Source organism: Phocoena phocoena, chromosome 5, assembly GCF_963924675.1.
Source record: "Phocoena phocoena chromosome 5, mPhoPho1.1, whole genome shotgun sequence".
NCBI lineage: Eukaryota > Metazoa > Chordata > Mammalia > Artiodactyla > Phocoenidae > Phocoena > Phocoena phocoena.
This window is the reverse complement of record NC_089223.1, coordinates 108705594-108731883: the sequence shown is the minus strand read 5'-3', so window position 1 is coordinate 108731883 and position 26290 is coordinate 108705594. Positions and strand designations below refer to the sequence as shown.

General features: G+C 37.4%; 1 protein-coding gene across 2 annotated transcripts in view; it reads left to right on the top strand.

Annotated features, from left to right (window-relative positions):
* The window catches only part of COL25A1 (collagen type XXV alpha 1 chain), a 461595-nt gene that overhangs the window by 287783 nt on the left and 147522 nt on the right, over nucleotides 1–26290 (top strand). For both annotated transcript variants that reach the window (XM_065877601.1, XM_065877600.1), the window contains exon 5: nucleotides 7634–7651. In XM_065877601.1, coding sequence (XP_065733673.1) covers nucleotides 7634–7651 — 18 coding nt within the window. The remainder of the gene's footprint in view (nucleotides 1–7633; nucleotides 7652–26290) is intronic.

Here is a 26290-nt window from a genome sequence, read left to right as displayed (position 1 = left end):
AAGAGGATTAAGGATGACTGCTACCTGTTCCTCTGGGTAATCTTGCCCAAGCTCATGGCTTCAGCCGCCAGCATGATACAAGTGAGAGCACGAAAGGGTTCAAGTCAGAAAAACCCATGTCCGTATTCCAGTTTCCCCTTTTTGAAGCTGTGTGACTGGGAATATTACCCAACCTCTCTGAAACTTGGTTTGTTCAACTATAAAATGATGGAAATGAGCCCTAATTTGTAGAGTTATTGTAACTGAGATGTCATTTGTAAAGCCCCTGGTGTCTTGTGGTAGTCAGTAAGTGATAGATTTATGAGGCAGTCCTAAACACCTTGGTCTCTAAAGCACACAAGCTTCTTAGCTTGCAGAGCCGCTCTGCCCCAGTTTTGTGGTAGGTTTCCATTTTTTGGGTTCTGTTTCATTGGAGCAATAAGCATTATGCAACTCACACGTTATCAACTTGCTCTGCTTTTATTAATGCATTTATTAACACAAACATCTAAGACAGCTGCAGAGAGCACTAAATCCATTTTTTTTTGTGCAAAATTTAGAAAATTGAAATTGGGCACTTATATAAATTTTAATCAGACTGAGAGATATTTATAAATTGGCTTCCAGTATTTATCTGGTGCAATCAAAATAACACACTTTCAAAGATGTTAATAAACATGGCAGAAAACAAATTATTCATTATATACAATTTAAGAAAAATTGGTTGGGCAATAAAAATGGTTTTTGCATTCTTTAAAATATGTGTGTTTTCAAAACAGTGGAAGCTGAGCAGGTGTCTCTACTCATGTGTATTCCATGTATTTATTGTATCCTATTAAACATATGTTTTTAAACTTATTTATTTACACCTTCCTGATTCCATGCCACTTGGTGAAAAGGCTTGGAGATGTAGTATGTTTTAGAAGTTTGATACACATTTATATCCAAAAGCATAAGTCCTTTAAATCAGGGTCCCCCGGATCGGTACCGGTCCATGGCCTGTTAGGAACCAGGCCGCACAGCAGGAGGTGAGCGGCGGGTGAGCGAGAGAAGCTTCATCTGTATTTACAGCCGCTCCCCATCGCTCGCATTACTGCCTGAGCTCCGCCTCCTGTCAGATCAGTGGTGGTATTAGATTCTCTTAGGAGTGCGAACCCTACTAATTAACTGTGCATGTGAGGGATCTAGGTTGCACGCTCCTTATGAGAATCTAACGCCTGATGATCTGAGGTGGAGCTGAGGCGATGATGCTAGCGCTGGGGAGCGGCTGCAAATACAGATTATCATTAGCAGAGAGGTTTGACTGCAAAGACACCATAATAAATCAATTGCTTGCAGACTCATATCAGAACCCTATCAGTGAGTGACAAGTGAAAACAAGCTCAGGGCTCCCACTGATTCTGCATTATGGTGAGTTGTATAATTACTTCATTATATATTACAATGTAATAATAATAGAAATAAAGGGCACGATAAATGTAATGTTCTCGATTCATCCCAAACCCATCCCCCCACCCCGGTCTGTGGAAAAACTGTCTTCCACGAAACCAGTCCCTGGTGCCAAAAAGGTTGGGGACCACTGCTTTAAATGGCTTTATAAAATAATACAGCTAAATCCCAAAACCCAAATATTTTGCCCTGCAAAATTGCAAAGATTCCCAGCAAACTCAATTGAGCAGGGATCCCCAGTGTACATGGGGGATGCTTGACTCCTCTAAAACTCTCCTGCCCCTGTCTCTACCCCAACCCTACTCCTAGAAACGATGTGGGGCATACACAGAAGGTGAATTTAAAAACCTTACTTACTGAATTTTAAAGAATAGTTTAAGAATTTTTCAGATTCTTCCAAGTAACTAAAAACACCCTGAATTGAGAAAAAGTTTGAAAATGGAATTCAAAATCACTGACCTAGATCTTGGAGTGAATGAACCTAGTATGGAAAAAATTTGACTTAAGGTTCTGTTTAAAAGTTTTCTGCAGTGAATTAGGTATCGTGCTAATAAATATTTTTATAATCAAGACATGAGGCTAGTAAAATGTTGTGAAGTCTAGAAAACTCTAAAGATAGAAATAATTACTCATAATTCCGCCACCCAGAGATAACCACTATTTTCATATATTTTTTCTCTCTTCCTCCCTCTCTCCCTTTCTGTTTCCTTTCTCCCTTCCTTCCTTCCTTCTCTCTCTTTCTTTCTTTCTTCTTTCTTTCTCTTTCTCTCTTCATATACATAGATTTACAAATATATGTCTGAATAAATACATATGTATACACATGTAGAATTATATCCTAGAAAATATATATAATCTGTATTTTATATACTACAATATCAATAAATAAAATGTATGAAGTTTATAATTGGAATAACACTGCATTACCCATGTTGTATCATAAGGAATAATCATAATAGTCAAATATTTATATAGAAATATGTAAACACTGTTTATAATACCAAAAATCAACCTCAGTGGAATATTAGGCATCCATTACAATTTAATATTGTAAATTAATGCATAAATGGAGTCTTTATCTTTCGTATGCTCTGTATGTGAGATTTTTAATGACAAAAAATGCACATGATAAAATTCTTTACTTTTCTTATGTTCCCATTATGAACATTTAATCATAAGAAAGCTAAAAATATTATGGTGTTAGAAAATATAATTATGTTTTAAAATTAGTGTGGGAAGGACTTAATTGGCTTAAATATGAGTAAATCTTTAAATGAGTCATGTTATTTATTTACAAAAGGCAAATATCATGGAAGAAATCTTCCAAGTTTTGAATGAATTTTTGTTTTCTTTACATTGAACCCAACAAAACCATCTCCACGTTTGCTGTCACTTTCTTTCTCTTTCAAATTAAAAAAAGACATCCACCAGGCTTGCGACTATAGCTATTTATTTTCCTCTTGAGTAGAATATGACTTTTCCTTCCCAGAATTAAAACCACCAAGGATTAAATATTTCTCGAAAGAAAACCTTAAATTGAAATAGTCTAAGTCATATTATGTGACCGTGGCTAAGGTCACATAATTCTTATTATATTAATAACAAGAATTATTAATATCTATCCTGTAGGGTAACACAACAGGCGATATAAATTATGAACGTTTGTCTCAGTCAAACGCGTAGGAGTCTTTGGAAGCATGAGCGCTTATAGACGTTGAGAGATTATGCAGTCTTTGCAAAGCCTTTTTTTTTTTTTTTTTTTTTTGCGGTACGCGGGCCTCTCACTGTTGTGGCCTCTCCCATTGCGGAGCACAGGCTCCGGACGCGCAGGCTCAGCGGCCATGGCTTACGGGCCCAGCCGATCCGCGGCATGTGGGATCTTCCCGGACCGGGGCACGAACCCGTGTCCCCTGCATCGGCAGGCAGACTCTCAACCACTGCGCCACCAGGGTAGCCCCTGCAAAGCCATTTTTTAATTAACACACATAAGCTGTAATGCTTTATTTCTTCAATTGCTTTCCTCTGTAGTTTAGCATTTGCATATTAATTTGTTTTTAAAATTAATAGACACTTTTTATCTAAATTTGCATTAGTTGAATGACTTGTTGGTTTTATAGCCTACTTTAAATTGCCATGCTATAATTGTGGAGCATTTTATAATTTACAAAGTAATTTGATATAACATTCTCACGTTAGTTAGATGTGGAGGTTTAATCAAACTAGGGAGTGATTTTTCTTCAAGATAGCACTCTCATGCTTTTTGTTTTGAGGCACATATGTAGGTATCTAAATCCTCCTCTGATGCCTCTGCAGGCTTCTGCCTTAGTTCCATCTCTATTATCTGAGGAAGATTCCACTGAGGGAGGAGACTTCCTCTTTGACATAGAAGTGTTTATTCTGCAGTGAGCAGAAACCAAGAGATTAAGAAGCTACATTTTGGAAATACAACCCTATAATTTAAGGATGGTCTGCTTTCTAATGGTTCTCTAAAAACATTGTAAATCATTTTTGGATCAGTCAAAATATTCTCACCTTTCAGTAATTCAGTGATTGTTTCTGAAGCACCTTATCACTTGGGCACTGGGGTATTGGGAATTAAATGTGAAGTGAGGATGGGCAAAATTCCTGCTTCCTGGCTCCAAGTGTAGAGTACATCTGTTCTATTTACTGGCACAGACTTTAGGTCAAACTGCGACTCTTGAAAGGTTAAGTGATCCCATTGAGATGGTTCCATGATAGGATTCCTGTTGGTCCTCAGAACCTCTGCCACCAGAATAATCCTGTTGCCACTCAAAGTTCCTGTGATGTCATTCTAAAGCTTTACCTGGGTGCTTACTTCAGGTGCTCTTTTCTTCTGAAAAGAAAAATAAGCTTGACATCTGAATATGTGAATTTGAGAATTTCAAGAGATAATAACATTATGGTAATCATTGTCCAATGATCTTTTTAGACAGGCAGGGTTCCAAAATGCAAAATCATAGAAATTATTATTTTGAAGTATTTTTTCATTCGATTCAAGACAATGAAATAAATCTGAATCTGAGGGTACTAAAAGTGGTAGTAAAGGTTGAGTTTCTTAACGGTGAGTTTCTAAGTTTTTGAAGTGATTTCTTTCTAATTACCTTGAAGCAGAGGTAGCACCTTTTAGAGTTGCATGGAGAATACTAATCAAGTTTCTGTAAGTGAAGGCAATTTTATTTAAAATGTATCACAGTAAAGTAAATGTATCACAGCCCTCAGTCACCAGGGAGTTTCTGAGATGCTCTTCTCGGGCTCTTGTCTACTCTCCCTCTATGCTCTGCTCTCCTGCGGGGGAAGCTAACACTTCTACACCCGCTGAAACCACTCCTCCATCACTTCACTCATTTGGCCAGATGGCTCTAGTACCATGACTACAAGACTCCAGCTGCTAGACGGTTTTCTTACAGGTATTCTGGGTGTCTCCTAGTGAATAGTTTGTTATATCACATGCAGTGAGAAGACTTGGCGTAGGCAGTCCTGGAATCTTGTGTACGATTTGTAAGTCTTACACTGTGTAATCCACATTTTAGGGAGCGTTGCCAGATTTGCCATGTTGTATGCATCGTTTTTCTGCAAAGCCTCTCTACCAACCCACTTCCATCTCTCTTTTTCACGTTCTCCACCCTACACATACACACATACATGTACACACACCAAACACACCTGAAATTCATATCACATGTTAAGGTAATCTGAGTTCCCTGGTGCTACACACTTTCCAACGCCTATGTAAAAGTCAACTTTTTAATCTCACTGTCATTTACTATTTGTTCTCACTATCATTAACATAAAATTCATAATACAATGTATATTTGTATATAATGACATACAAATTTATACACACATTGTGCTAAAATCATTTGTTCAACATAATGGCAGAAATGCCACTTTTTAAAGGCAGACAGGAAAAGCCTATAATTTGTAAAACAACCATAGGAATAAAAAAATCTCAGCAATGATGCTAAAATATATTCCTTTGAAGAAATTCTTTCTGATTTTAGAGAATCCTATGTTTTCGTTTTTGCAAAAAAACCCAAAAAACAAAAAAAACCTAAGACACGTAATGTATTCTGAGGTTCTTAAAAAGACGCATGTTCACATTTCTGAGTTTGCATTAGTTTAAAAGTTTGGAAAGATCAGAAGCTTAAAGTATCCAGAGGGAGAGTGAGAATGCAAGTGCAAGTGAGCACATACTATAATTTCATCCATTACATGGATCTCGGAAGATCCATATTTACATGGAGGTGAACAGCTCTGCACTTGTAGGTTCTCCATGTTCAGAGCTGATGTTAGGGCTGTCTGTTGCCCTCAAGAAGCTTTTTTTTTTTTTTTTTAATTTATTGTTGGCTGCGTTGGGTCTTCATTGCTGCACATGGGCTTTCTCTAGTTGCGGTGAGCGGGGGCTACTCTTTGTTGCGGTGCGCGGGCTTCTCACTGCTGTGTCTTCTCTTGTTGCGGAGCACGGACTCTAGGTGCACAGGCTCAGTAGTTGTGGCTCATGGGCTCTAGAGCGCAGGCTCAGTAGTTGTGGTGCACGGGCTTAGTTGCTCTGCAGCATGTGGGATCTTCCCGGACCAGGGCTTGAAACCTGTGTTCCCTTCATTGGCAGGCGGATTCTTAATCACTGCACCACCAGGGAAGCCCCCTCAAGAAGCTTTGCTGGCCTGGTTTCTGTACAGGTGTCAGTTGAGAGGCTGGGTGCCTGCTGGTCCTAGGTCTGCATCTGGAAGCAGAGATTCACACTGTGGCAGCCCAGGAGTGGCTGGGAAGTTTGGTATCCACTCACGCAAAGAGTGCCCTGGGACCACCGTTGATCTGAGCAAGTCTGCATATAGCTGTGAGTTTAAACTTCCAGAGTGAAAGGCAAAATGGCCTGCTATGAACTTTGGAATCAGCTTTGGGTTTAAATTCTGGCTTTTCCAACTACAGGCTGTGTGATTTTTAGCTTATTTCTATGAGCTTCAGTTTCTTCATTTATAAAATGCAAGGCAGTTATAAGGAATAAATGGAGTAACATATCCAGAGTTGCCTGGGACTCAGTAAGGAGTGAATGAATGGTATTTTCTTTCTCCCTCTCCATCACTAAAGAGTCAGGAGTGGGGTAAGTAGTATCCACAGTAACTTGGTGTAGCTCCCCTTCCTGGTTTGATTAGATAACATCTAGCCAACCACATTTTCAGACAAAGCTCTTGGAAATCATCTGTTTTATCCCCAGTGAGTAAGAAGGCAAGTACCTAGAGAAATTCCAAGCCTGGAGAGGGACTGAGAGAGTCTTCTCTGGGAGTTGGATTAGGTCCATGCTTTTTTGTGTAATACCCAGTGGCATACAGCTGTTAGAATGAGATTATATATCATTTATTTTTTAGATTCCCTAACTCGGTGTGAACGTTTTCTTTCATCTCATCTTACACAAAACCCAACTGCAGATTTTAAGAAGGTGATATGTAGTCAATACTTTTATTCACAGGTGATTTTCCTTTAGTGAAAACCATTTGCAGTTATGCTGCTTGGAAATTTTTATCAGCTTAAGCAACAAAAAAGTAACATTCAAAGTAAATCCGATTGACCAGAGGCTACATAATCTATTGATTGTATGAGGAGTTATGATGTACTTTAATTGAGCCAAAGACCTCTCATATCTGTTTAAAAATGCCCTTAGGCTAGGTTATGCAGAGCAAAAGATAGATGTTTATTTTTTTTAATTGACGTAAAATATTATTGAAACAATGAGAAATTTAAAGTGTCAGTGAATTCTAAAACTAAAATATCTGCCTCTTTTTTCTTCACTTTGTGCCATCTCTGAATATGCAGCTCATAAAAATAGTCTGTGCTAGAAGACCTTCCCCTTATGTAACCCACTCATTATTATAATGTGAAATGTATTTCACCTTTTGCCTTCTCTTTCTCTATTTTAATTCTAGAGCATACTAAAACTCTTGAGTCATTTTGGAATTACACAAAACGACCATAATATCAAGATTTTAGATAAATAGCATAGAGTGAAAATATTAAGATATGACATAACTTTTTTAAAATCACAAATGAGATTTGTCAGTAGTTAGGTATTATCTTCAGAAATATTTTGAAAAGATATTCAGAACTAGTTTAAATTTTGGTACTGAAACTATTCACTTAAGAAACAATTTTGTAATTCTTTTTCCTTTTTTCTTCTTTTCAATTTCAGGGTCAGCCTGGTCCTGAGGTAAGTGAACTCTTTTTCTTCTAACAAATCAATTTCAATTAGGATTTTCCCAGCGTGGAGGTTTTTCTGCAATTCTTTTCAAAGGATATAAAAAAATTATGAACCAGTAATCATGACACCACACAGTAGACCAAATATTTCCCAGGAGTAAAGCTTCAGGGCCTCTTAAGGGTTGTATGAGCCACATCAGCTGTTGGACCAGATGGCAAGTTTAACAATGTACTGTCATATAAAGCAAAACTCCTAACTGATCTGAGACAATGCCACAGGACTTTCATGTAAGATAAAATGATTTCGTAGTAGATGTTGGGTATGAACTTGTTTGCGTGAAGTACTGATTAATCATTACTATTAATGTTGTAAATACACACAGACTGATTATTTAGATTGTGATCCTACCAGCTACTTTTGATTCATTATAGACAGATGTTGAATTCGTTCTACATTTCAATATAAACTAACTGCTGAAGATATGGTTTATAATTAAATGTGAATGCACTCAACAGACAGTCTTTCGGCCCTAAATCATAATGAAGAAAATGAGGAAATATTAGGGAGGGGAGGATTGTGTAAAAAGATGAAAGTACAAAGCAAGGGAGTTGTCAGAAATGAAGAGTCAGTAAAAAACAACAATCTCACTTATTGTAGTCAGTAGGAATCTAGAGAGAAGGAAATGCCATTATTAATGTTTCACCTTTAACACTATAATACCTGTAAATAACATAGTTATTTATTGAGTTCCCTTTACATCTCTTTCCCCTCGATATACTGAATGTTATTTCTGTCCTAGATTGTTTCGTAAATAAATGATTTTCATGATATCTTTGTTAATCAATATCATAAATTGTCTATCGTGTGTGAATTCTCATACTAGACCATGATAATATTATTTATAGTTTTTATGAGCTCTGAATTTCAGGATGTCCAACGAAATAAACAAAAATGCCTTCAGGAGAACAGTCCTTTTCACACTACTCATGAGAAATATCTTGAAAAGTAATTAATTTATATTCACATCAGAGAATACTCTATTTATAATTTTCACTCTTGTATTCTAAGTTATCTCAAGCTAATTATTGGAGGGAAAAAAACCCACAAAAGAAAGTTGTAGTTTATTCCCTAAATTTGAAACTGCTACATTACAATGAGATGAAGACAACGTAAAAGGGGCTTTGCATGCTTTATTTTATTTAATGCTACAATAGCCCTGAAAGTATTATTATCCTAGATCTAGATCTCAGAGATATGTATTTTTAATCCCTTCTTATTCTGTATATATACATATCTATATATATCTGTGTGTGTGAACCTATAAGAATATATATATATATATATATATATAAAATATACTCATATATAAAACATATGAGGAACCTGGGAGAGACAGTGTAGAGCTTGCCTCAGAATCTCCCCACTGAGGGTAGGGAAATTGATGCATTTATGCACTGATCTCCCGTCCTTCATTGGTAAGAGTCGTGCCTGGGTGTTAACTCCCTGGCACTTCTGGCCTGCCCCAGAAGGTACAGCACACTCCAGCTACTCGAGGAATGCAGAAAGCAGTAGGAACATACGGGACCTTTATTCTAGCACTGTCTTGGAGGGAGGCAGTGGTGTGTGTTGGCACCTACATCTGCTACAACATCCAAGTGTAAGTGTCCTATAGACAAAACAGAATGGAAAACTCAGATATGGATATAAAGACGGAAAACTGGACAAAAAACAGCATTAAAAGCATATTAAGGAGTGAGACTTTAAAGAGGATAACTGTAAAAGGAAGAACATGGTCATACTAAATCTTGACTACACAGCCACAGTGAATGAGCAGAAGAAAGATGATAAACCAGCGCAGGAAGCCAAGAATGGTCAGAACCAAGAACACCTATGGATGGATCACTGTAGCTAAGATTTGAAAGTACATCATGGCACTTCGGAATACCTTCACAGCAAGACTTTTATTTTTTTTTTTTGTGGTACATGGGCCTCTCACTGCTGTGGCCTCCCCCGTTGTGGAGCACAGGCTCTGGACGCACAGGCTCAGCAGCCGTGGCTCACGGGCCCAGCCGCTCCACGGCATGTGGGATCCTCCCGGACTGGGGCACGAACCCCTGTGCCCTGCATCGGCAGGCAGACTCTCAACCACTGCGCCACCAGGGAAGCCCGCAAGTCTTATATTTACTATGGCTCTTCAGAAAAACAGTCTACCTAACTGCCTATACGTGAAAATTTTGGAAATTTTGAAGGAGGATAGGACTGGCATTTTCAAAAGGTGATCTGCTCTGGTTTTCCTTCATTTTGGCTACAATTTTGCTTTTAGTGGACACTCAAGTCACATGATCATTTCTTCCAAAGTGCCTTCCTCGTGTCACAGCAAAAGGAAAGCAATGGATTCAAGAAGGATAGGTATGAGGGGAAATGAGAAGACAAGAAATACCCTCACACTGTCTTTCTATGCCATGAAAAATAGGCAGTTTTGTTGCTGTGTCCCCAAGGAAAAGTCTGACCTACCTCTTATCCCTACATCATTATAGTATTTTTCAGAAGAAACTTCCAATTTTAGATTTTAAACTAGAGAATTCTTAATGAAGTTCTCATTTAGTACTAGATGATTGGTTAACTTTGTTCTGCTTGTTATTCGTATGCAAATGTTTATGTCAGTGAGTGTTTTCTTGCATAGGTTGAACATCACCACCTCATCTTATTCATATTGTTATATGATGCAAAACTCTAAGACAGTGAAACTCAATTCTGCTTCTTCGATATCACACATTATTTAGTATGGACTTCCAGATTAATAGGGGTTTATTTTGCAGACCAGTGGGAAAAAGGGAATAATATATCTTATAATCAAGGAGTTCTGATCATCTTCCTAAAATTGAAGACAGCTTGGCTGGACTTAGCTTAAATTGCTAAAAAATTGCGAAGACTAGAAAGCTGAATAGCAGTGAGCACTGTTGACAGTGACAGTATGAAATTGAATACGAAAATAAGCCCTAAGCAAGAGAGGTAAATCTATGCGTTTACCTAACTGGGTGAGAAAATGGTTCTTGACGAGGGAAATGAGATGGTGAAAGGATATTAGAAAGAAAAAAAGGCAGTTCTAGCAGCTGTGGTTAAGATGGGAAAAGAGGCGGGGGAATAAATGGGGAGAATATTGCTGTGAACCCACCGAATCAGAGGAAATCAAATTCTTGGAGAGGAAAAGGGACGGGTTAGAGTAAATAATGCCACAGAGTCTTGAAAAAATGATTGGGTAGAAAGAGAAAAAAGAACAAATGGCAACAGAGAGTAAGGAAGGGAAGAAAGAAGGGAAAGAAATTAGAAAAAAAGACGATGAACATTTGTATTTCAACCTAGAGGTAATGGGAATTATTCAGGGGGTGGGGCAAAATTAATCTATTGACATGAAAGTCACCCTGATATTTTTTTCATAAATTCATAATAACATAATTAATTTCAATAGCTCAAGTATCTATTTTGCCTCTATTAGGTACAAGGCACAAATGGTAAGGCTGTGAAATTGTGAACAAGACAGACTCAGTCTCTGTTCTTTTAGTCGGGTAGAGTGTCAAAGTTCTGTCAATTCTGCAGACCCACTATTCCAAGGATGACTTTAACCACACGTGCAAGACCTGCTCTGTGTCTGTACATCTGGTTAATCCCCAGTTTTCCTTGGGACCTTGGACATGAGGCATTTAAGGAGGCCTTTTTCCAACATGCAGGTGACCCAGCATCAATGCCACTGCTCTAAGTGTAGTCCTGGTGCCATGCCTTTGTTCTAATAATTGGGTTTCTGCCCAGATCTAGGCACCCCTCTTCTGATGACTGAGTCCTTTCCTGGTTCCTCATGCCTACACTCCCTTTCTCCAGAACCGTCTTCATCCCAGGTCCTCCTTTTCCTTTCCTCTCTACTGCCGGGTATTACAGTCATGGTGCCCATGCTCTGTGCAGCCTTGTTAATGGCTGACCGAACAGTTAGCTGCGTCTAGCTCACTGCCTACCTAGCAGGGACTCTCCATTTCTATTTCTCTTGACCATGACTTCTCCATTGCCATTCTGCCCACTGTGAACACATGCCTGTCGCCTGGCCAGTCACTGCTGCAAGGGAGCTGAGTCAAGAAAGTGAACATTTAGCTTTTTCCTGTCTGTATAGTGGAGACATCAAGGGTTGGGACTGAGTGTAGCATCAACCGATATCAACCTATGTATGTCTTTTTCTATCACGGTTCTGATTATGTCATTCTTCTGACTCCCAAACTTTGAATCTCAATATGACTACCATTTAGTTCCTTACCTGACATTCAAATCCTTTGATTTGTCCTGTTTTTCCAGCACTATCTCCCACTAATTTTTCATTAAATTTCTTTCTGGATGTCAGTTTGCACAATGCTTCATCCAAACTGAATCAAAACATTTACTTTTTTCTCTTCAAATATGTTTTCCTTCATTTGTCTTTTCTTAAACCAGTCTTTTCTCCAGAACTGCTTCTCTCCTAGCCCCTAGATACACTTAGTTTCCACACATCCAAATATGATAACCCTTCATACTTACATGTTACTTCTTCCATCAAGATGTCGTTACTCTACCTTAGCTGAATGTAATTTCTTCCTTTTGCTGAATCCCCACAGCATTTTATCTGTACACCTTTTTATATTACTTTACACTTAAAACAGAGGGGCATAGACAGCAAAGCCAGACAGCTCATAAGTCAAACCCTGGCTCTTCCACTTAGAAGCTCTGTGATCTTGGGCAAGTTACTCAATCACTCTGAGTCTCATTTCCCCCATCTATAAAGCAGAGATGATCATGTCTTATCCCAACAAAGGGTGTGAGGATTGAAATAACACATGTATAACTTCTAACACAGTTTAGTACGTGACAGGCACTCAGTAAACATTAATTCCCTCCCTCCCTTTTCCTCTTTTTATTGTATCATAGTTATTTATAAACATCTTTTCTCTCTTTATTACTAGCTTTTATGATCTTCAAGAGTGGGGTCTATGCTTTCTTCAATCTTTACTATCCTCCACAACACCTTAGTTCCTTGTATGTAGTAGAAGTTCAAGAAATCTTATTGAGTTTCAAATGGTATATACAAGAGATTAAGGAAAAGGAAGCTGAGGAGGAGAGAAAACTATCAGCTTTTCATAATTCTAAATGCCCAGTCAATAATACCATGAGTCATCAATAATACCATGTAAAACTGGCCTGAGGTTTCTAAGTTCTGAGATTTTTCTGAACAGGTATTAATGTTAATATCTCACACCCACATGGTTTGGAGGGTTTGGATGCCTTCGTTTCCTTTCATGTTAGTGGTTTATTCATGTTGATATTTAATCTTTGGTGAAAATAAACAAATAGCATTAGCCCAGAACTATACTTATGATGTATTACTTTATTTTGTAATAATTTATCTGTAGAGTTCAAAGCTTGGATTTGATTTTTAACAATCAAGACAGCTATAGAAAGTAGTTCATGGTGGTTGTAACACCACATTACTTAAGCAATAATATTCTCCCACTAATAATTTAATACAAATTGTAGGAACTAGTCGTTTTTTAAAAAAAACCTGCTCAGGATTCTATCTTGCACACTTTATAAAATACCCCAAATAACTCCATCAGTATATTCAATAGTGAAACCATTATATTAATGATTGGTACTCCTTCTATACCAAGGGCACTTCTTTTGCATAAAATTTTTAGAATTTTAAAGCCCTCCTCATAACTCCCCTTTGGAGTTGCATGTGAACGTAAAGGAGATATAGTTCCCTTAGGAATTTGGAGGACTAAAGTTGCTTGCATGGTGTAATTCTGTATTACTCAGTGAGAAAAAAATGCAAGAGAAAACCACAAGCAAATACCACCAGACAACTGCACATGGAGGCGTGTGCCTGCCATTTGTACTTGTTCAGATGCACTTGAAAAGAAATGGAAGATGTCACTTTGCCTTTTTTCCCCAAATCCCTTTTTACTTGTCGTTGTCGTTGTTGTTCTGATATTGTCATTGCCGTTTCACAGCGTTTTACTAAAATTTACAAAATAAAGCTGTGTGTGCCTTGTAAGGAATTATTCCTGAAAAAAAAAATACTATATTTAGGGACAGTATTTAGCTTTCCATTCATCTGTTTTTAATTATATATTACGCTCCTTCTAACCTAACACTTTAGCAATTCCCATATTTCATGTTTGTGTTCCAGCCTTTGTCAGATCCATATAACCTGACTTGGGAGCAGGGGGAGGACATATACATTCTCCAAGAAATTTGAAATGCATGTGTCTGTGACTACATGCATGCATGCGTGCGTGTGTGTGCGTGTGTGTGTGTGTGTGTGTGTGTACAGAGAGTTTTTATTTTACTCACTACATAATAGAACTGTCATATTAAATTAGTAATGTAGTCTATTCTGGATAAATCATGTTAGACCTGATAAAGTATTATCATGCCCCATTATCTGTACTTTATGTGGTGGTTATATGATAAAGAGAATGATTATAAAAGTCTTAATGTTTTCGTTTTTGTGGTATTTTATTAAGTAAATGGTTGACATGATATGAAAGGCTCCATTGTACTCCAAATAGCTTATACCATTAAGAGTACATACAATACAACAGCTTATTCATTTTACTATAACCATATCTCTTTATTTTAACATGGTCATTTGTGTATTGAATTGGTGTAACATTATCCCAAAGTTTAATTTTACCTTAGAATTCTTTCCTACTGAAATTAATTGAAGAGCTTCTCTTGCCAACTTTATGCTTTGTTCTCTACCAAATATATTCCTTTTAATTCTATCTGAATAAAGGTGAGTAACACAAAGCCTTTCATGAATAATTAATCTGACATTGATTTACATACATAGAAGCTGTTATCATTCCCCAAACGTACTCATTTTTACATCTCAATTTTTTAATACAGTGTTGATATATAGAAAAAGCACAATGTTTTGTTGAATAAATGTATATATTTAATAATTTAGATTTAAAGCTAAAATTTTATATTCATTTGATGATGAAATGACTGAAAGAACTGAAAATATCAGCTTTAACAGTCCACTTTTTGATTTTTTTTTTTTTTTCCGCTGGCTGGGTCTTCCTTGCGGCACGTGGGCTTCTCTAGTTGTGATGCTCACGCTTAGTTGCCCTGCGGCATATGGGAATCTTAGTTCCCCAACCAGGGATCGAACCCACGTCCCCTGCACTGGAAGGCGGATTCTTAACCACCGAAACACCAGGGAAGTCCCAACAATCCACTTTAAAAGGAGCATATGGAATACATTGGATAAGGTTAAGGAGATGGGCTCCATGGACAGACACCTGGGTTTACAGCCTAGTCTGCAACTTACAAACTGCCTGACTTTGGGCAAGTTATTTTTTTCCTTCAGTTTTTCAATGTAAAATAAGGATGGTTGGTTTGACTTAATACATGATTTAATGAAGCACTTGGAACAGGGTATGGCACATATAAGTGTTATTATTAAATCTGAACACCTACATACATACCTTCTCACAGAAGCATTCACACTGAGACAGAGCCATGAAGATATATTACCCTTATAGTGATACTTCTTCTGGATAAACATCCAACAGACTAATGGCCTCAAAAGATAGAGGTTTAGGATAAGTAGTTTAATCTTAAAATTAAGAAATTCATGAAAAATGATTATCACTGTTAGATATACTTATTGTATATATTCTATATCTAAAACAAACATTTATGTGTCTAATTCTTTCTAAAGGTATCGAAAAGTTTTAGTTAGAAATATTGTTCTTCATAGTATTTTATGATATTAATTTTCCCCATCCAAGGGCAAGGCATATGAAAATGTAAGAATATCAGTTGTATCTCATAATACTATGTAAATTTAATTCAATCCAAATCTAAAACCCAAGAGGACTTTTTAAAGGAATTTAGTAAGCTGGCTATACAATTCATATGAAAGAGTAAGGGAGCCAAGTGGCCAAGAATGTTTTGAAATAAAAAGAAAAGTGAGGGAAGACTTTCCCTACTAGATATTGGAACATTGAATCTACAGTATAAACTTAGTTTACTAACATACTCTAAGACTTCTGCTCCTAGAAAAAAATATGTAAAACAACAGTGTTAAGGCATTGGACAACAGGCAGCACAGAGAAGGAAAACAAACAAGGTGAACCCTAAGATTACCCAAACCTACTGTCTGGAGAGAATTTCTCAGCTATAGCACAGCAAGGAGCACCTAAACAGAGTGGTCTCTGACCCTTGAGGAGGTCAAGGCACCTGGAATTTGTGGGGCAGGTGAGAGAACAAAGAGCCACATGGAGAGAGCTCAGAAGGTCCGCAGAGTCCCCCTTGATAGGTCAGCACAGTACTCATCAGTATATGTGTGTCTTACCTCAGGACGCCACAACAAAATGCCATAGACTGGGCGGCTTAAACTACAAACCTTTATTCCTCTATAGCCATTATTTTGTAATAACTTTAAATGAGCTATAATCTATAAACATATCAAATTGATATGTTGTACACCTGAAACTAATATAATATTGTAACTTAACTACAATCAAAAGTGTTTTAAAAAAAGAAATATTTTCTTCAGTGAATTAAAAGTAATTCAGTTTGAAGTGTTTCAAACTTTAAAAATTTTATTTATAAATTTTCTCAAGTTTATTATATATGCACATGTAATTTCTCACATATGTTTTTATGGATTTCTTTGATAATTTTGATATCCTATGAGAATTCTTAATAGGCTAAAGTCATTTTCTCTCTAAATATCTCCAGTCGTATTTCAATTGATATGATATTTTTCATACAAAATATATTCTTTGGATCGTGTAGAGATTACAATGGAAGAATGATATTAGATAATAGGTAGAAAGATAGCTCGAGAAACATTTTATTCTATCTTCTTTCTTTTGGATAGACCTCATTTAAACTTAGTTTAAACAATGGCTGAAGTGACTCAGTATTGAAAATGTGGGGAGAGAGAAAATATATACTCTTTCTAAAAGCTTGGAGTCACAGGCAGGAGGGAGAAGACAGCCAAAACTATCTGCCCATGTTTGAGATGTGAGAAAAAAAAAAATCTTTCATTGAACAGAGTTCATTTCGTCTTCAAGAGACTGTGCAAAGTTGTTTATTCCTTTTGCTGTTAACTCTTCTGGAACTAGTCATGAGTCCACAAATGAGAAATGGTAGTGACCTTGAAAGGCACAATTTCTAGCTGCAGTCAAACATATCCTCATAAGCATTCATTGGAAGCGTGTTGGACATACAGTTATCTGTGACTTTCTGATTGTCAACAGGCTATTCAGAGAATATTACTTTTGGCCCTGATGTCCTGTTAGAAACCTCTGTTGCAAGAAACCTGCTAATATATTTATTGGATACTTACCATGTATAAGGTACAAAACTACACATTTGAATTAGTAAGAGAGGAGGGGAAGGGAAATACTATTTACAGAAGACCATATGTTCTTTTAATTACTTCCTACTACTCCCATATGAGCTATTGTTTGTTCCATCTTACAGATGCAGAAACTGAGGCTCAGAGAGGTTAAGTGACCTGCCAAAGGTCCTATGTTTGTATATATTGAAGCCTCCGGGCTTCCCTGGTGGCGCAGTGGTTGGGAGTCTGCCTGCCGATGCAGGGGACGCGGGTTCGTGCCCCGGTCTGGGAGGATCCCACGTGCCGTGGAGCGGCGGGGCCCGTGAGCCATGGCCGCTGGGTGCGCGTCCGGAGCCTGTGCTCCGGGACGGGAAAGGCCACGGCGGTGAGAGGCCCGCGTACCGCAAAAAAAAAAAAAAAAAAAAAAAAAAGCCTCCAAAGTTAGCATTTGCTACATTTCCCTCTCTTACATATTGATCTCTTCCTGCCCTCAAGGGCCCTGGTAGTTTAGCATGAAGCATACGTCTTATACCTAGTGAGCACGAGCTAAGTTTTATAAAAGAGTTACAAGTGCTTTAGGAGTTCAAAACTAGGGAAGGAACATATCCAAAAGAGGGTCAGGTAAAGCTCAGGGAACAGAGGTCACTGAGATGAGCCATCAATGGCTGGCAATAATGATAGTGGGATTGTAGAGGAGGCAAAGATGAGACTTTTACTGCAAGGACTAATGTTTGTTTCAGAAACTCAGATTCCTGCTGTGTTTTTTTTCCAAGTAGCTCCATAGCTCAGGTTGCCAGGTAAGAAGTTTCAAGAAAGTTGTGCTATTGTTATTCTAAGCAAAATGATAACTGATGATGTTTATTCAGAAGAAAGAATGGCATAAGCAAAGGTACAGAAAGTGAGGAGAGTGAAGGGCATTCTGACAACAGCTGGTGTTCAAGGCTGACTAGCGGAGAGGATCCTTAAGGGAATGGAGGGAGAGGTGGCATGGGGGATAAAGCAGAAAAGGAAAGTTAGAAGCAGATAATAGAGGACTTTGGAATAAAGATGCAGACGTAGAGAATGGACTTGAGGACACGGGGAGGGGGAAGGGTAAGCTGGGACGAAGTGAGACAGTGGCATGGACATATATACACTACCAAATGTAAAATGGATAGCTAGTGGGAAGCATCTGCATAGCACAGGGAGATCAGCTTGGTGCTTTGTGACCACCTAGAGGGGTGGGATAGGGAGGGTGGGAGGGAGACACAAGAGGGAGGAGATATGGGGATGTATGTATATGTATAGCTGATTCACTTTGTTATAAAGCAGAGACTAACACGCCATTGTAAAGCAATTATACTCCAATAAAGATTTTTTAAAAAAATAAAACATAAATAAATAAAATAAAATGAGACAATAGAGGACTTTGGACACAAACAGAAGCTAACACTTTATTTGGTAGGGATCAGAAGGGTGATCTAAACTAAATTTTTAATTATATAACTACTTCTTTGGGGAATTCTCAAGCTTATTTAAAAGGAAGAGAAAATAGTGTCATAAACTGCCCTAGACCCCTCAACCAGCTTCAAGAATTATCCAAGACTAATCTTGTTTCATGAATCCCTTCCTCTCGTTTATTTTGTTTTGCTTTGTTTTTTTGATGATGTATTTAAAAGCAAAACCTAGATATCATGTCATTGCATCTGCAAATACTGAAATATGAATCTCTAACTGATAAGATCTTTCTGTAACATATCCATCACTTCATTATTGAATCTAGTAAAATTAATAATAACTCTTTAAATATCATCATTCCCAGTCCATATTCAAATTTCCCCAATTATCTCAAAAATGTCTCTATAGATGGTTTGAATCAAGATGTAAAGCCCACACTTGGAATTTAATTGCTATAACTCTTCAGTCTCTTTTATTCTATAGTCATCTTCCTCCTCTTTTTATGTTTTCATGTCATCAATTTTTTCAGGGCATTCATCCTATTTATAGAATGACCCACATTCTGGATTGGTCTGACTTCCTTATGGTGCTTTTGAACTTATTCTCTTATCTTCTGTTTTTCTTGTAAATATCTTTTACAAGTTCTATTTAGAGGTTTGATTAGGTTCTGGTTCAATGTTCAGAAAGAGTCTCTTATAAAGGTGTAATATGCTTCTTATTTCATCATACCAAGAGGCGTAAAATATTTGGTTGATTGGCAGGTCAGTGGTATTGGCCTGCTTTCCCAAAACCTGTCACCTAATAGCTTTTGTATCCATGGAGGCTCATTGCCTATATCAACTTTCTCAGAGTCGATTACAAATGAGCCATTGATGATTTTTGAGCTGAGGAATGATATATTTAGAAATGCACTTTAGAAAACATAGCCTGCCAAAAGAATGTAAGAGGAAGTAGAGTAAAGGAAGACCAAAGATGCTTATAGATTATTCTTGTTTTTCAGGCACAAGGGAACTAGCAACAAACATGGAAAGCTGTACTCAAGGGATTTTGGGGAGAATGAATATAGGACTTGTCAATAGATCCTATTTACTGAGTCAAATGTAACACTGAGCTTTTAGGCTTGCAGGAGTAGCAGTGTGTTAAACAAAAATAGGGAAGTGTCATGATTGGCTTGCAGTAGAAACTGAGAAGTTTGGTTGGAAAATGTTGAGTTTGAGCTGATGATGGCCTCTCTTGGCTTAGACATCTGGTGAGCAGTTGAGAATGCAGGATTGCAGCTTGGGAAAGAATTTAGGACATAATTCAGGTAATAGGTAAAGCCAAATAGTATATTTGATAGCTGATGAAGGGAGTAAAGTGAAAAGACAAAAGGTTTAGAAACAAATCTGGACAATCTTGACATTTATGGGCTTTGTCAACCCTCCCTCCTCAAAGCTGTGGTTTATTTAGTTTTAGTTTAGCCCAGGGTGACTCCCTTCCAGGGCCCCAGTGACTGGCTCAGCAGTTTCCCTTCCCATAGCTTAGCTTTCTTCTTCTTAATGGAAAGAAATGCCCTCAAGATGAATATGTATTTCAACTCATGTTACTTTATTTTTCCCAAAGCTAGAATGTAAAAATATGCCTTCTACTCTGCTACTTACTTTCTCTTCCCTCAAGTTCAATTTCCTTTCTTTCTGTGACCAGTCTATTACTTAGGGAAGTTCAATGGAGATGGTAAGAAGAAGTCACGACCTTAGAATGGGAAATGGAGGGCAAAGGCAACTTTTCTTTCCTTTGACTTTAGGAGAGGGGTAATGAACATGTTTGGAGACCAAGGAGAAGAATCCAAGGGAACCGTAATGGGGTTTATTTTATTTTGTTTTATTTTATTACTCTTTATTGAAGTATACTTTATTTACAATGTTGTATTAATTTCTGCTGTACAGCAAAGCGATTCAGTTATACATATATATACAATTCTTTTATATATATATTTTTTCTTTTCCATTATGGTTTATCATAAGATACTGAATATAGTTCTCTGGGCTATACAGTAGGGCCTTGTTGTTTATGCATTCGATATATAATAGCTGACATCTGCTAACCCCAAACTCTCACTCCATCCGTCCCCCAAACCCCTCCCCGCTGGCAACCACAAGTCTGTTCTCTATGTCCGTAAGTCTGTTTCTGTTTCATAGACAGGTTCATTTGTATCATATTTTAGATTCCACATATAAGTGATATCATATGGTATTTGTCTTTCTCCTTCTGACTTACTTCACTTAGTATGATAATCTCCAGTTGCAACCATGTTGCTGCAAATGGCATTATTTTGTTCTTTTTTATGGCTGAATAGTATTCCATTGTATATATGTACCATGTCTTCTTTGTCCATTCACCTGTCGATGGACATTTAAGTTGTTTCCATGTCTTGACTATTGTGAGTAGTGCTTCTATGACCATAGGGGTGCTTGTATCTTTTTGGATTAGAGTTTTGTCTGGATTTTTGCCTAGGAGTAGGATTGCTGGATCATTATGGTAGTTCTATTTTTAGTTTTCTGAGGAACCTCCGTACTGTTTTCCATAATGACTGTACCAACTTACATTCCCACCAACAGTGTAGGAGGATTCCCTTTTCTCTACATCCTCTCCAGCATTTGTTATTTGCAGAATTTTTAATGATGGCCGTTCTGACCAGTGTGAGGTGATACCTCATTGTAGTTTTGATCTGCATTTCTCTAATAATTAGTGATGTTGAGCAGCTTTTCATGTGCCTCTTGGCCATTTGTATTTCTTCTTTGGGGAAATGTTTGTTTAGGTCTTCTTCTGCCCATTTTTTGATTGGTTTTTTTTTTTTTACTGTTGAGTTGTATGAGCTATTTGTATATTTTGGAAATTAAGCCAAGAGAACTTGTTGAAGAGACAAGTGAGAACAGCAATGAAGAGCAGGGCGAGGGTGGGGAGAATAGGTGTGATAGTCCCTTCACTCCCAGGAGAGAGGAGGTGAAGCTACAAGAAAATCTGGAGATGGAGAGTGTGGTAGTTGTAGAAGCTTACATTAAAGCTTTTGCTCTGTTTAGCCATCAGCTGAGAATAAGGGAGATTGAGCTTCTAATTTACATAGGCAGCTCAGGAACCACAGAGGAACCCTGAGATTCAGGATCTCCCAGACTCATCTGACAGTTGTTTTTTCCATCCCTGTGTATCTCGTTAGACTCAAAGGGGACATCCTACCCTCATCCCTGGATTGTATTCAGTTGCCCTGCACAAAATCAATATTGCTCTATGAGATACTACAAGTGAAGTCAAGAATAAAAGTGACCTTCAAACCAGGCTTTCTTAAATAGTCTGGGAAAAATTATTTGGGGACAGTATAGTAGGCAACATGAAGAAATAAATGATTGTAAATTAAACTCCAGGTTTAAAGATGGATGTTACCTCTGAATACCTTTGAATTATATTGAGGACACTAAGAGTATTATAGGATAGTTTACACCATTAGCTGTAAAATCATGGGGGCTACTATGGGCATTTAGAGAGCAAGTTGATACTTTCTTTCCACAAAAGGAATGTTTAGGATTCCAAGTCTTTCACCATGGAGTTCATTTTATTTGACCTCTTAAAAATAAGTTTTAAAAAAAAAGCAAAGTTAAACAAATAAAAAGTTTTAGCAATCTTTTAAAATATTTAGATGTAAGGAATGATTCTAGAAAGAAGGGACCTCTTGGTTATGATTGGCAGAAGCAGTAATTTGGCTGTCTTTGATTTGTATTGTGTTAGAAAAGAAAGCCAGAGTGAGCTTCCCTGATTCCTGCTGTTTTATAAGCCCCTAAGTCCATTGAGCTACATCAGCCTAACTTTCAAGAGTCCTTTTTTAATGTTTGGTTTTTCTAAATTTTCTTTTAGTGCTAGACCTCACTAATTGTTTCCTTATGGCAGCTGCTTATGATTTAAGACTGATCTTGGGTACGTATAGTCCCTCGTTCAAGGCTCAAGCTGACATCACAAAAGAACATATAGTTACCATCTTACTACAGAAAATGCCCAGAAAATAAGAGCTGTAAAAAGTAGCTTCTCAATAAGTGGGGGTGGTTTTGATATTTTAAATTTCTGTTTATACCGACCCCCTTTTCTGCTTGGTTTCTTTTAATCTTCAATGATTTACACCTTCACAAAAGGTGTAAAGTCTGAAGCTATAAATCTGTTTATAGCTGTAATTCCCTTCCCTGGCTTAGCAGAGTTTGACACTATAATGAACAAGGTTCTTCTGCAGCAACATTGAATCTGGTTCTTGTATATTTCTTTTATATGTTGCTGCTTTGAACACAGGAGAGTTTTACTGCATTCTTGTCTTTCTGGGTGTTTTGATTCAGCGAGAATTGATTATCTACTTCAGCGAGAATTGATTATCTACTGTATGCTAGGGGCGACTAGGTAGTTCCAGGGCCTAAAGTTTAGTCTTGTTTAGTCATTAAAGTAGTATGGTTAAAACAACAATTAAGTGTTTTTGTTTTGTTTTGTTTCATTTGGTAATATTTCCTGTACATTGAAGTAAACTATATTAAACCCACATATTCTTGAAATGTTTTCAACCTTCCACCTAATACCTTTCTCACCGCATTGCCTTTTGATTTTAGGAAATCAATATGTTTACTTTCTTCATCCTCAGGTCAAGTATCTGAAAAAGAAATTTAATTTTATGTTTAGCATGGTTAAAATATTTAAAATATTGAGTGTGTGCTTCAAAATCATTACCATTAGTAGATCAGGCATTCTACAAGTTGCTTTGTGGACAGTGTTTCATTTAAGCAAAGAGTAAGCATTGTTTTCCCCATTTTTCAGATGAAGAAACTGAGGCTCAAAGAGATTAATTAATCTGCTAAAGATCGCACAGGTGATCACAACCAGGATTTCAGTCTGGATCTGTTTGATTCTAAACCTTGAGCTCTTAATCACCAAGATAATTTATATATTTTATTTTAAAATAATTCCCCCAAATTATACATTCCTTTTTATTTTTTACTCTTTTCTGTAGCATTTGAAAAGAAATTATATGGAAGCACACACACACACACACACACACACACACACACACACTGATCTATACTTATGTATAGGAACTCGTACATGTTCCTATACATAACTCGTACATGTTAGGTTTTCCATAAAAAGCTTTGAATTTACACATTACTAGCTGAAGTTATTTGCAAAGTTGGAAGTCTGTGAAACAAACAAACAAAAAAATTGGTGACTTGAGAAAGAAATGTCCCTAAAAATATATTATGCCAATAAAGCGGAAAACGATATATATGAGTTCAAGGTTGAGGCATATACACTTGGAAGAACACATGTTCACATTTTAGTCAGAGGTGAACCTATGCTAACTGCAATTTATTCAGAAGCAAGGTAGATTTATCCACATGTAAATAGCTAGGGTCCCTATTTTTCCACCAAGTAGTAGATTTTTCCATTGCTAATACTATTTGCAGTATGATTTTGTGCAGTTTCAGATACATGCTAAGGACCAAGGTACCAAATTCAGGTTCTTCGTGCCTATATGATTTGAGTATCTATCTCATTGGCACAATGGGCCAAGTTAATGATACAGTCAGGGACGTATCTTGCCATCAGTAGAACTGAGGCATCTATCCTACCGTTCAAGGGAACATTGGATACTTTGTGTTTCCTTCCTCCCTGGGAGACTGTGAATATTGATAAAGTAATGTTTGCAAGGGTGCCTGAGCACACAGACATCAGACATGCAGTGGCTACCGAGGTTGTGCTGTGCTTCTAGAGAACGGCCATGCAGCAGACCCTGTCTTCTTTATCCTTAAAAGATTAAGGAAATTATGGCTTTTAAAATATAGTAATTCCATGTTAAGTTTACAGTTTAAAAAGTAGAGGAAAGGAATGTACTTTGTTCATAAATTAACATTAGGAGAAGGATGGCTTCTGCATGGTGGTAGCACAGTATGGCCGCCATATTATATTATCACCCGTGCTCCTTTTACCCAATAGTGATGACAGAGAATTCTCTCTCTCTCTCAGCTATTTCTGATTAGGTCAGCCAAATCTGCTAATACTCTGCTTGGATTTGAAAAACATCCCTAAAACTAGATTTCACACTTTATATGGTTCACTTGGCTCTGGAGCTGCTGTGTTTATCAGGATTGAATCAGCTTAGGCCAGCACTTTTCTTCAAATGCACTAAATTGTGAACTTCAAGTGAACAGAACTTCTTCAACCATGTTGATGATCTGTCGATGGCCCCCACGTCCAATCAGTTAACTTTGCTGTTGGTTCTGCCTCAGAAATTTCTCGTAAATCTAGAACTTTTCCTGTGTCCTGATTGTCGTGATCTTAATTCAGATCTTTGCCATCTCTCCCTTGGACCAAGGCAACAACTTCCTAAGAAGAATAGCATTCCATGCTCTCTGAGTTCCGTAAGGCACACTTGATCTCGGCACCCCCTTGTAAAATGGATGACAGAATCCAGCCCAGGGACCTGGGTATTGTTAGCCGGTCTTCCCAAATCTCTTTCCTGCTATTCCCCATCTCCACTCTCCACACCACATATGTTCTTACCGCTCTGAACTCCTCATCCGATGGCAGGATGTCCTCTCACACGTCTGCACGTTCATCCCTTCTGCCTGAACAGCCTCACTCCTCCCCAGTTCCCCTTATCCCGGCCAACTTTCAAGAGCCAGTTCCAATGTTATCTTTTTAATTCCTCCTCTCCTACCTTCATTCCTCTCTGTACTCCTACAACACAGCATTTATTCCACTAGTTATAATTATATTTACATGTCCAGACTCAGAGCACATTGTCTGGCTGATCGTTGGCCATAAATGCTTAGAATATGAAACTTGCATTTCCTCATAATTCTACAGGAATACAAAGATTCATCAGAACAAGAATTGTTATATTTCAAAAATACAAATGACCTACACTTCTCTGGGATAGAAACCGTAACTTCATTCATATTTCAGCAGCTCTGGCTGTCAGGAATTTCCAGGGTTTACTCCCTTTCCATTTTTCTGCCTTTAGCGGAATTTAATTTTGTTTTCATGATTGCCGTCTTGTAAAAATCATTCCCTTTTTAGCTGTTGCCAGTTCAAAGTAGACAAAATTTACAGTTCTAGTGAGTAAAAGTCCTTTACTGGGCCATCCAACCCCTATGACTATATCTGTCTTTTCCAGCTATATTTCAATTACTTTTATGTAGATTGAAATCCAATATTTTCCTGAATCTCATTTATTGTTCCTCTTATTCCTGTGCTTTTAATTTGGTTTTTATCGTTTAATTGAAATAGATAATAGTGCATGGAAAAAGAGCTAAAACCTTAGTTGTTTGGATAGAAATAGAATTCAGGAGACTAAAATCATTATAGGCCCACATTAAAGTCTTGACACAAGTAGGTTGCTACTAAGTTCTGTATTTGAAGTCATTTGAATAGGAGCTAATTTGAAGTTTGCCACTGAAATTTATAACTGCTTTGGTCGTAAATTGATAACACTTTAACAACTCTCTAAAAGAAGCTCTCCAACTACTAACAGCACTAATAATAAAGATGTTGTTAGCACCTTTGAAATTTATGTAATTAGAGCTAATTATGTAAAACTAATTAGAAAGATCATTTCAAGTCTTCTTATTTATTTATTAAAGTGGACATTATAAAAGATCTGACTCCAACATACCAGACCAGACCAGAAGGACAGGAGTCCGAAAAGAAGCCTCATATGAGGCTGTGGCTCACTGTTCACTTAATTGTGACCAGTAATTTTACCGTATTTCCTTCCCATTGACCTCAACCTTGTTTTAGCAACAGGCTTTTACCTTCAAATAGTTAAC